Source organism: Apteryx rowi, unplaced genomic scaffold (genome assembly GCF_003343035.1).
Source record: "Apteryx rowi isolate R43461 unplaced genomic scaffold, aptRow1 scaffold_93, whole genome shotgun sequence".
Lineage (NCBI taxonomy): Eukaryota > Metazoa > Chordata > Aves > Apterygiformes > Apterygidae > Apteryx > Apteryx rowi.
In genome coordinates, this window is record NW_020451238.1 from 1,560,903 (window position 1) to 1,573,053 (window position 12,151).

Sequence of the window (12,151 nt, forward strand, 5' to 3'; positions counted from 1 at the left end):
CATCTCATTCTCCTATCACTGTATCTGTTTGCAGGGCAATGCTGAGAACTGTATCAGCAAAATAAAGCAAATCTTAGAAGAAGAAACAGGCTAGGGAGGAATTTTAGTGGTTTTGTTTCTTTAAGTGGGATAATTTCTACTGCCCAGTTCACAGCACTGCTCCATAAACAGCTGTATCAGCACAGCTGACAGAGAGCAAGCTAGACACAGAGGCAAAACTGAAAAAGCGCCTAACTCAGCTTTGCTGGTAAAGAGGACACACAGGAAATCACTGAGGCTCACACTGGCATGATGCTCATTGCTCCCTTCTATTCCCTATGTTTCTTCTGCGACTAGGTGATATTTTGCCATTTTCCTCACTGGTTGTATTCTAAGGTCCATCCCACCACCTCTCACCTTGGTTTCAGTTCTCCTCGTGGTTCCATCTTCAGAAGTGACAATAGACACGTGGGAAGTGGGAGTGCCTGGGTCTTCCTCCACAGTAACCGTCTCTTCCACCATTTCTTGAGGTTCTTGCATCATTGCTATCGATGTCTGGTTGCTGGGGCTTTGTTCCTAAAGGAGCAGAAACAAAGGCATCTGTCACTTCTACCATCATGGCTTAACTCTTCTACTGATTTCAGCATTTTTTTTTTTTTTAATTAAATAACACGTTTTATCCAACAATTTGCAAATAAATATTCAGAGAAAGAAGAATTTACTGTCCCCAAAAAGCATGCTGTGGCTATGCTGGTCTGACTGGGCTCAGCTCAGTAAAGGGAAATCATGTGAAGCTGCTATCAAGGACTTCATGTTTATAGGCAACCTACAACAGGGTACTAGTTTACATTTAAACCTGCTTTAAGCTTTCTCTTCAATGCCCAGTGTAGGAGGAGCGGAATTTCTGCTCATAGAAACATTCATTCTGTTCCACAGTGAACAGGATCATTGGGTTTCTGAGCAGTTAATCTTACACACCATTAAAAGTTTATTTCCATTTGATAAGACACACTCAGTTGCAGACTACAGAAGGCTATAAAAGATCAAGACCTTCTATTAAAGCAGCACCCGTCTCCCACTGTCCAGAGCAATGATAATTTTAAAAAGTATGCATAGCTAGAGATGAGCAGCTGAATTATTAGCAATGCTACCATTCTGACATCCTCCCTTCAGTAAGCCTGTAAGATCTACCTGGTTACAAGCTCGTTCAAAAGTTGTCACAGACACATAACATAAAGAAACACTGAACAGAAGGAAACTAGATCAAAGGTTGGTTCTTGCAGGGAAACTGCCCGAAAAGAACCGTTCTGCTTCTCACGCGCACAAATGGCTGAACTTTCCTTTGCCTTGTGCAATTGTGTCTCTCTCAGCACAGAAGTCAGGAAGTTCCCCTTCGGTCAATGAATGTGTTTCAGAAGTTTCACAGCAAGTGGCCAGTAAAGAACTGACTTGCATACTGAGAAATAAGACTTTTCCTCAACATTACAAACCCTCAACTATGTAAAATGAAATGACAGATTGTTCATTTTATTACACGCCCTGAAGGCGGTGGGCTACATGCAAGCACAGCATCCACCTACACAGACCTCAAAGCCAAAGCAGGGCTTCTATTCACGTCTTGTCAAACAGAGAACATAAAGAATATCCTTTATTAAGGACATGCACACACACAGTTTTTATTTTTATTTTTTATTAAACAGAAAGGAATTAGTACACAGGGCCCTAAACTGCAGAGTTAACACAACTCACCTAAAGAAAACACTGTCAACAAATTCAGTATACGTTTTCATATCACGGGGAAACAAAAAAAGATACCGATGAAACTGTTGCTATGCAGGTGCTAAATCTAATTATGTCAAGGCTTAAATATCCTGTATTTGTGAGCAACCTCATCACCAATTTTGTTTTGTATTTTGCATTTTGTTTTGTAGCATTTTGTTTGGAAAAATTGCATTTCATCTCGATAATGGACTTTGGATTGCACCCTTGGCAGTGCCATGGTTTTTTGTAAGCCCTGAAGGACAGTGTTCTTCCAAATGACTTTATGCTGCTGAGCAGGAGCAGGGTATTGAGGTCTCATTAGGCTCTGTAGGGAAAATGTATTTCATTTAATCCCTGTGTGATCCGTAACCTCCTTTGAAGCAAGCTGAGATGCCCTTGTTCAGATTCCTTTATTTACAGCTGTATTCTGGCATTCTGGAATTTGGGCTTCAGCTAGGAAGTCACTTTCATTTTCCTCGCAAGTGCTAATATTAACCAAGACCATGACAATAAGCCTCAGGCAATCATCTCACTCAAAATGCAACACGGACAACCTTCAAAGGTAGCACATATTGGACCACCAGAGGTGCTATAAGCAGCCACTGCTCCAATTTCTACTGAAATCACAGAATAACTCAGGCTATAGAAATAATCAACCAGTATTAGGCTTTTGAAATCCTAAAGAAAATCCCTACTTTCAGTCTGCAGTGTTTAATCGTTATGGCCAATAACTTATGATACACACTGATTCCTCTATGGGTTCAGAAGTCAGACTGCATCCACTGACCACAATTTCAGGAGGGAAATTAGCTCCTGTGACAAACAGATTAATCCCTTCACATTCTTCTTGAAGGGACTATATTCCAACTGCAATTCCATTTTTCCTCACCCCACAGTAAAGCTTCCCCTTAAACGGAAGACATTTACGCAACATTGCAACTCAGTGAAGATTCAGAGCTTCCCTTCGTCTTCACACAATCCCAGTCTCACCAGCAACAAAGAAATTGGTTACATATGCATAGACTTTTCCTCCCTTACACCTTGTCCGTGTAAACCTCCTTGTCATTRCCATGGCACTGAGTGCCAAAACTGCTTCCAGGTGGGATTTTCTTATTCTTCACGCACACATACACACACACACATCTCATCCATCACATTCATTTCCAGCTGCACCTTGAGGTGACTAGAGGAATTTCTGTCTCTTCCTTCTCCTCTAGATTCTTCAGAGGCAAACCTTGTTTTGTGATAATGAACCTGGGGACATGTAAGGTGGAAAGGAATACTTTGCTCTTTGTGCTTTGCAATACTTTTCAGTTTATAAAAAAGTCTCCCTTTGTATTCAGGCTGCCTGTAGGCAAAGCAAATCTTTGAAGCTTGGCACTTAAACATAAGCAAACTGAAAAATAGAGCATATTGACTTTAAATGAGCACCAGAGCTTGTTTTTATCCTGTGGCTGCTTCTAAAACGAAGATTCAGGGAGATATGGTGCAGATCCGCATTCCTGAAGGAGAAAACTACTGGTAGCAAGAGACCATCCCGAGCATCAGAAAGCATAAAAGCTTGCCAAATTGAAGGCAGATATTCCCATGCAGACAACTAACCAGACTACACATTCATGTATTTTCCTTCTTACTGTGCAAACTACTGAGGGACACAGTGAGCAAAGAGGACTGAATATCATCCAACTTACTCTTCCCTGAATCAGCTTAACGAGGTGGTTCTTTCATCTCCAAAGCCAGTACTTTCTCTACATTGCTCACTTGTAGTTGTCACGAGCTTGCAATAATGCAGAAAAGATGCAAAGATTGTTATCTGTTTTGTTTTAGTTTCCATCATTAGAGATTTTAGATTATCATAAATTTCAGAAACTGGGACACATTACCCCTTTCAACCACGTTCCCCTGTACTCAGCTTCTAAGCCAGTATCTAGGACGCTCTTTTGCTAAATACATCTCAAAGATGCCAAACACTTGCCAGTTGAGCCCAGTTATTCAAAATAACACACAAGTAATCAGACAGAGCTGGAATACTACTCCCGCAGCGAGGAATCCTATTGGTATTTCACTGCCTGCTAGACAAGAGGATATTCCAGTCCAGGACAACGCACTCTCCTTCATTTACCTTGGTAGGGTGCTCTCAAAGCAGACACAAGCCTCCACACAATTCCTCCCTCCCTACCACGATGGCCAAGAGGCCATGGCCAGACCGTCAGACAGGAGGGGGCTCCTGAACACAAGAGGGATCTGCTGTTCCATGGCAATCACTGGCATCAGTTGAGCACCTGGGAAGACCAGGTCTAATGGGAGCTTCTTTCCGGTCATCCTCAACAGGAGACCGTTGGGATTGCTGACAGATCCTGCAGGTCAGCTCCTTCCTCCTTCAGGGACTTCTCCCTCCCCTTGAAACGTTCAAGCACAACCGCCAAACCACAGAGATCTCCCCACCTCTGTAAAATGGTGGCAGGATTCCTCTTGCAACAGATCAATGCATTGCAAGGTGACACCCCCCCCAAAACTGGCTGAGYGTTACTCATGAGGTCCCCTTCAAATAATCCTCTTTGGTTCCTTCCAAGAAGATTACAAGACAACACTAAGTCATAAGAATAGGTTCCAATCTCATCATTGCAAAGGGTATCAATAGCCAAGGCGTTTCTCCCTGCTTTTTTTCCTCAGCACTAAATGAATCCTATCCTGTTTATCTGTACTTAAATCTCCAGCATGCTTAAAAAAACCCAAGCTATTTAAAAAGCAAAACAACAACAACAACAAAAAAATCAATTTATCCCTAGCCTGTAAAAGTTAAGTGCAGATGAAACAGCTAAAGGCCTTGTAAAATAAGCAAGAACCATAAAATAGTAATTCTTGTTTTGTTAAAAAACAGAGTGATTTACCATTTAGGGCACATATCTCCCAGGGCTTATTTTGCATTAGAATACTACGGCTTCTATAATCATCCCCATTTCAATTTCTAGAGTTATATTTCCATCAAAACAGCTATTTCATATCTTTTTTAATAAACCAATAACCTCTCCCAGGAGGATCAGACATCCTACTTTCAAACAGTAAACAAAATTCTTTATTCTTTGCCTATGAAACAATTTAAAACTGCCTGTAAATAATATAAAATTACAGGAGATTATTACTTCCACCAAAATAGTCTCTCTTTAAAAACTCTGAAAAGATGTACATCGACTCAACATTCTCCCAGAGATGCCCTTTGTTCAGCAGGGAGCCATGCAGGCTATTCAGGTTACTGCTTACTCCAGGCTACTGCTAGATATCAGATCTGAAGGGGTTTGCAAAGCACAAAGACTGGTCTACACCAGTGAACACGCTTGTCCCCGAACCACCCCAGCATAGACAAAGCTCAAGTGTATCAATTCCTGTGAAACACATCAGATGTCTGGGCATAATTAATGCCAYTGGACAATAGTTCTAACTGAATTAAATGTGGATTCTCCCTCCTCCCTTTCTCATAGCCTTTGCTTAAATTACTTATTCACTTACTTTTAATTTTCTTATTACTTCAGTCTCTGCAAATCATCGAGATTATTTATAACTGCAAAGTCAGGCAAACATCAGTTTTACCAGGATCAAGTCTCAGACTGATGCTGTTCTGCAGAGCTGGTCCCCTTCCAACTTAGGTCTGCACTTCTAGCTCAGTCAGATCCGCAAGCTGTGCTTTGCTGAAGGCATGAGGAAAAGAAAGGAAGAGAAAAGAGGCAAATCTCCAGGAATGTGTCAACCCTGTAAGCCATGAGATTGTCATGTTCCTGCTTTGAGGATCTGTCTCTGATTGGTGTCCCAATGGGACAAAGAGCAGGAGAACCACTGGTGGAGTTTGCTGAACTCGGGGCATTCGTGGCAGACCTTTTTCCAACATAAGGTCCAGCTCCCCAGCAGCTCAAGACTCCAGTCTGATTACTATCACATTCTGCTGCCTTGCCAGAGCTCCCTTTCTTTCACTACAGCCCGAAGATCTCTGCTGCGCTCCCAGCTCTTGATTTGTCCAGGGAGCTTTTTGTGCATCTTGGTAGCACCGCAGCCAGAACCCACAGGAGCCAGCACACCCCTCGCAGAGCCCGGCTTAGCCGTGGGCAGCCCTGGAGGAAACTGCTCCTGAAGCACGATCAAAAAGGAAGACGACAGGGAAACAAGCCTTCCCCTACAGCAGGGCTAGCAGGCAGGGCACCTTCCTGAAGAGCGTGAAGACTATGTTCAAGGACTGCCACACACTCTATTTGTCTAATTCCAAAAATGCAGCGAGATCCAGAGCTTCAGCATCAAGTATGGGTGCTCAGTCACAGCTATCCAAACTCTTCACTACCCAGGGAAACACTGCTGCATAGCAGGGAATCAAGAGGTGAGGTATCATCCAGGCAAAGTGACTCTGAAGCAGCAAAATGCTCAAGGACTGGCCTATACTGAAACCAATGCAGCATACGGCACCAGAGAGAGAGTCTGCTAGATGCACAATGATTTTTAAGATGGGAAAACAAATATCTATTTTCCTACGGATCAACTGACCTCCTCTTAGCAAGCCTACTCCTCCAGTTAAATATGTCATGGGAAACAAAATGCTTAAAAAAAAAAAAAAAAAACTATTTATGGATTCAGCTCACTTTAACATGAACCCAAACACATTACCCTACGACAAGCTTCAAGGAGAGCTCTTCAAGTTGCTCTGCTGGAGCTCGCGCACAAGCTCTACCCTCCGGCTGGGCAGTTCTGAACATAAGGAAAACGTTAGCCCTACGTGAAAGCAGACTGTCCTGGCATGGCACACCAGCGCTAACTCAGCCGCACACCACAATGCGCCGACTGTTCCCTGAACACTTACACGCTTCCTTTGTCCTTTAGGAACACACACGACAAGTGAGTAACAAATAATGCCAAGAGCTTTTAAAGCCCCAAGGTTAAAAAGGAACTTTTCAGCAACTGAAGAAACCTCAGCTACAGAAGTTTAGAAAAGCCACAAAGAGCCGCTTCTTTCGCGAGCGGGCATGGTAATTCAGCATCTGAAGGCATCGCACCTTCCAGGGATAGCGAGAGGCGGAGGTGGGGGAGAGGCAATCAAAGCCCAGACAAGGCCTGGAGCAGCAATATTCATCCCTCAAGCACTGCGAGATACACTGGGGTCCTGTTCAGCCACGCGGTAACTGCCCATCAACACGCAAATCTACAGCGCTTGCCCAACGGTCAACAAAGAGGGCTTTTATGCTATTTTAAACAATCTGAAGTGTCTCAGTTAATGGAAGACCAGGCAATTGGCCCTCAACTATTTCTAATTGACTGGAATGATGGATGAAGCTAAAGGGAAAGCTGACCCACTGAACTTTTCCATACAAAGCTAGAAAACTGGAGGAGATTGTAAACAGTTTATAAGAACCAGAAGTGGGAGAGGCAGAGCCCCAGAGGCTTTGCTCCTCTTAACCTGCTGTAAAGTTGTTTTAGACTAAGGAAGACAAAGATCCTCAACTCAGAGCAACAAACAACAAAAAATACTGGGGAAGGCCTAAACAAATACGGCATTTTTCCCATGCTCTCCTCCCCTTTCTCCCATAGCTACTTAGCTCTGCCATGCAAGCTGGTCCTTTGAACCAGAGAAGACAATTTGTCACTTTGACAAGACAGACGTCTCTCAGGGCTCTGTATTGCCTTGCCATGTTTTTCAGATCGACTGGGTGTTAACCAAAGATGCCAAGACATTACATCCCAATCAGTTTCAACAGACTGGATGATATCAACTTAAAAATTACATGTTAATCAGGCCCACTACGCTAAAGGTAATGCTCAGTGAATCAAGCACGCACAGTGATTTTCAGGACAAAACAGTCACCATTGGCTCTTGCACTGCATAATGGCAGTGCTACCGCACTTCCACAGAGCGCTCTGCTCACGTAAGCGGCTCCTAGGAGGGGGCAATGAGGACACACATTTTCCTGGTAGGGAAATGGATGCATGATAGGTCCAAATTCACAGCACCTATCTTCAGGCAGCTTAGTGAGGTATCTAACTGCAGAGTAACTTAATTTTTCATCTCTAGTCAAGAAGCAGAATAGGCAGCTTCAGAGAACAATTCAGATCTTGCACAGACAAAATCTCCTCCTTGGAGGCATCGAGCTCTTGCCACTGGTTCTGTAGGGAAATTACATTAAGTCTCAGGCCTTTTAAGAAAGCATTAAAGCTGGAGGATGGATCCAGGTCTCAGAACAGAGATGTAAGAGGTCTGTGGTAGAACCCAGAGCCAGACCAAGGTATCGCAATTCATCATTCAGTCCTTAGTCACGAGCTTGTTCTCCCCACAGTGGTTCACCAGATCATGCAGTAAAACAGAAGCATAAGCAGCATTTTTAACATGAAAATGATAAAAGCAAAAAAGTTAAAGAACAGTTGGTATGCACAGCATTAGGGCCAACCCTATTTCTCCTAGCTTTTGACACTATGGCTAATGTTTATCTGGAAGATTTGCTCATCAGGAAAACATACTAAAAGAACAGGAAATGATTGCTTTTCACCAGGATTTGGTACAGTGCTCACTCTGATATGCAGTAATTTAGGTCTGTAGCTCTTCAGCCAAACTACCTCCCAAAGACAAACACAATGCAAACCCGCGTGTCTAATCTGTGACCAAACCCAGAACAATTCTGACTTGCTTCCTCTCTGGAGCCTTTCAGATGAACTAATCAAGGCTAAATTAGGAAGATTTTCAGTGGGATGAGGTTACATTATGGACTGCAATTTTCCAGCAGGCTTTTTCCTTCATCTCCACCTGCTGCCTCCACAATGCTGGCTTTAAGGGTGGTGTGGGATGACTCATTTGTACATTCCTTTCTGCAAGACAGGCATTCAGCTTTCCTTTCTCTTTGACCCCACACAGTTTTGGTCAGAAATAAAACTGATGCATGTATTACTAGATATCAAGTCCACAAACTTACATGCACATAGGAGTCAGAAGTACAAGCTAGGTCCTTCATCTAAAACAAAAAAAAGAGCTGTCAGTTTGGCAGAATATGTCAGTAGCTTTCTTTATGCAGTCCACATGCCCCAGCCTCTGCCCCAGCCACTTAAACTCATCATCAGCATGTCAAAACAGAAAGAGCCAGAGCCGATCTGTCAGTTTTTGGCTAACACTTGGGCACACCTACCTGCATTGATACCAAAGCACCTCAAAGAAGGGCATTTTTAACTTCAAGGCATATGTAAACCACCTCTATGTGCTCTGAATTATGACCAAGACTGGATCATTGCTTGGGTGTCTTGGTAGCCATATCAGATCAGCGTTAAATTTAACTAATCTCCTCACCCACCCGCAATCTTGCCTGTAGATCTCAACTACAGAACAAATGTTTTTTGTGACAAAACACACAGCCGCAACACAAAAAGCAAAAAGCTTTTTCAATCCTGAACGCGGCAGAAAGAGCAAGTGGATCATCGATGAGTTTTAAAGCCTAAATTCCAAGAAGGCCATTTCTTAAATAATTTATTTCTCATCCTAGGGAATATAAAGTGATTGTGAATACATCTCACCACCTGTCTCACAAGGAAGGAGCTTGCCAATGTTTCCCACTATTAAGCACCAAAGCAGGTTTGTTTGGCACGGAGACAGCAGGACTGCTCCCGTCCAAACAGCCCCCGAGAGATCACCCATGTGAAACTGCATTCTGCTGCTTCCCTCTGGGTCTCCCTCCCCGAGGCCCAAACCAAAAGCCATTCCCTGAAGAGAASAGAGCAGGAAATGTGCGAACAGCCTCTAACACAAGCCTGGCTCTCAATATTATGTAACCCCAGAGACTAAAAATGTGACAGCAGAAAAGAAACTTTGTGGGAGGTCTTTGGATGACTAAAAGTCCATTTGAACACCAAAAGACACAAACAAGCCAAAGAAGCCAGAGGCCGCTTCATCTGCTGTAAATCTTCCAAACAGAAGAGGTTCCAGCAGAAAGACAGTTTTCCCAAGYGCGATGCAGTTACTGTATTATTTCAACTGCCCAATTTCACTGACAGCTTTCYGCCCGCTCTCCAGTAGCACATTTACTCATGCATTTTCTGTGCATTTCAAAGACTGAACTTGCAACCCCCGCTTGTACATGGACAATCTTCACACAGACTGGAAAAACAGYAGGAAGACTTGTTAAGCCACTGTTAAACTAGCAATAAACAGTAAAAAGAAGAAAAGAGAAAGCATTCTTGAAGTAAAGCTCAGGGGAGCCCTAGTGCACATCACCTGAACACAAAGTTCCCAATTTAACAGAATGGTAAAAAAAGGCGACTATAAATCTTGGATATTAGACAGGGAAAATGCTGAATAAGAACATTTCATTATCTCCATTTGGCATCAGTGCRGCCACTACTGGAACAGTCTGTTCAGCTTTAGTGTCCACAGCTTGGGAAGGATGCAGATATCCTGGAAAGGGCTCAGACCACAGTTACCAGAACAACCAGGAGAACAGGATCCCTTACCAAGCCCTAGGTCCCAGCTATTCAGCTCATCAAAGAGAAGGTCAAGGGGTGATYTGATCACAGTTCCAGTGCCCAAAGGGGTGATGGAAAGTTGACAAAGACCCTTCAGTCTCACAGATAAAGGTTTAACTAGTCCCAATGTCAGGAGGCCGAGGGCTGATAAATCACACATGCAACTGGACACATTTCGTTTTAATTTTTAGACAGCAAGAACAAATGTTTCAAGTAAGAAAAACTCACATTCTGGAATTTTCCTCATCACCTATTAATTGATTGGACCTATTTATTTTTAACAAATGTGTTCCTATTTAATCAGAAACCAGAGAAGGGAGAGWTCCTAACATGTACGCACACAGGTAGTCATGCTTGACTGTTACACCTCTGAAGGTTTTGAGCCTAAGAATAAGTTATCTAAAGCTTGYGAAGGTCTCCCTCTACTCCTGCCACCACCATTCCCTGCTGATGGAAGAGCTACATAAATGCAATGAAGAGATTTTTGCCTGCCAGGGAGGGGGCTCAGGGAAGGTCCCACGCTCAGCAATGGTTTTGGCTTCAAGAATTCCCCCTCCTCCCACCAGCGTGCCATGATGAATTCCCTTCTCAGCTCCGCCAGCAGCATCTCAAATAAGGTCAAGCTGCAAACACAGCACTGTGCCAATATAACTGAGAAACCACCAACACAGCACTGTGCCAATATAACTGAGAAACCACCATCACCAAGGAATGACTGTCCACTCTGTCCCCACAACATAGCTCCAAACCTGTTGTGCCAGCATAACGGAGATGGTTGCATAGCAGTAGGAACAAAAGACTGAAGGGAAAGGGAAGAGTGTAGATCTCGGTGGTCTCGGTGTTCTTCGTATAAAAAAAAAAAAAAAAAAAAAAAGATGAGAACCATTTATCCAGGCAGTGTGACTAAGAAAATGCCTGGAAAACCCCTGGGTCCGTTCAGTGGCAGGAACACAATGCCAAATATTGGCAGCCAGGCAATTTAACAAATCCACTGCACCAAGACTGCCATTACTGCATGGTGAGCGTTAGTCACGCATAGGAAGAATTATTTAGGCTAAGGTGGAAGTCACTTGCCCAGCAGTAAATATCTTCACTAGGAAAGTAAAATAGCTCTCAATCTTCTAGTTAAACATTGGGTTTCCCCCCACTAGCAACGCTGGCTGAGTGTCCCACATGCCCTCTGGACACAAGCATCTTTCTGTGACCACTCCTATTGGCACTGCGTCAGCACTTTTGTATTGAAATGTTTGAATTGTAAAATCCAATAACATTTGCCAGCCACCCATTTATTTACATAATATCTTATTATTTCTGTAAGGCATTTGTTGGCATTTCACAATAGAATTTAAATGTGATAAAGACTTTAAAAAGCGGCAGCTCAAGAGCTTGTAATTTAAGTTACTTCTTTCAAACAGGTTTTCGAAAGGCTTTTCAGAGGGCTATTTCTCAATTAATCCCACACAGGTAACAACAACGAGAGAACACACAAGATGAAATTACGGACTTGCTGTTAACTAGCATCACTAACTCGGAGAGCTCAATCCATCCTCCGAACACTGCACTTCCCTCCGCAGCTGGCAAGACAAGCTGCAAGATTGCTCTTTCAACCCAGGGATAGGCCAGCTGTGTTTCACTCCCACTCCCACTYCCTGGCCACGTTTTATGCCAGGAAAGGGAATCTTTAATTTTCCAGAGGAATCCTGCCAAGCCGAGGCTGTCGAGAGGCTGTAGTGTGTCGGTACGCTGCTCGGCAGCTCGATCAGGGCCGGGCCAGAACTTGTCAAAGCGCCCAATTCCCTACGCACACACTGACACCAGCGACCACCTTGCTTTGATGCAAACCAGCCTCCTCCGTTAGTCTCCCTTAGTTAGTTAGTTAGTGCTTCCATAAAGCCCACATTCTCTACTAACATTTTGGCAGGAATAAACTGGTTCT

The 12,151-nt window shown here is 43.5% G+C and overlaps 1 protein-coding gene across 2 annotated transcripts in view; it reads right to left on the bottom strand.

Annotated features, from left to right (window-relative positions):
• ARVCF (ARVCF, delta catenin family member) overlaps nucleotides 1-12,151 on the bottom strand; it is a 174,467-nt gene that overhangs the window by 99,682 nt on the left and 62,634 nt on the right. For both annotated transcript variants that reach the window (XM_026091942.1, XM_026091943.1), the window contains exon 2: nucleotides 397-555. In XM_026091942.1, coding sequence (XP_025947727.1) covers nucleotides 397-555 — 159 coding nt within the window. The remainder of the gene's footprint in view (nucleotides 1-396; nucleotides 556-12,151) is intronic.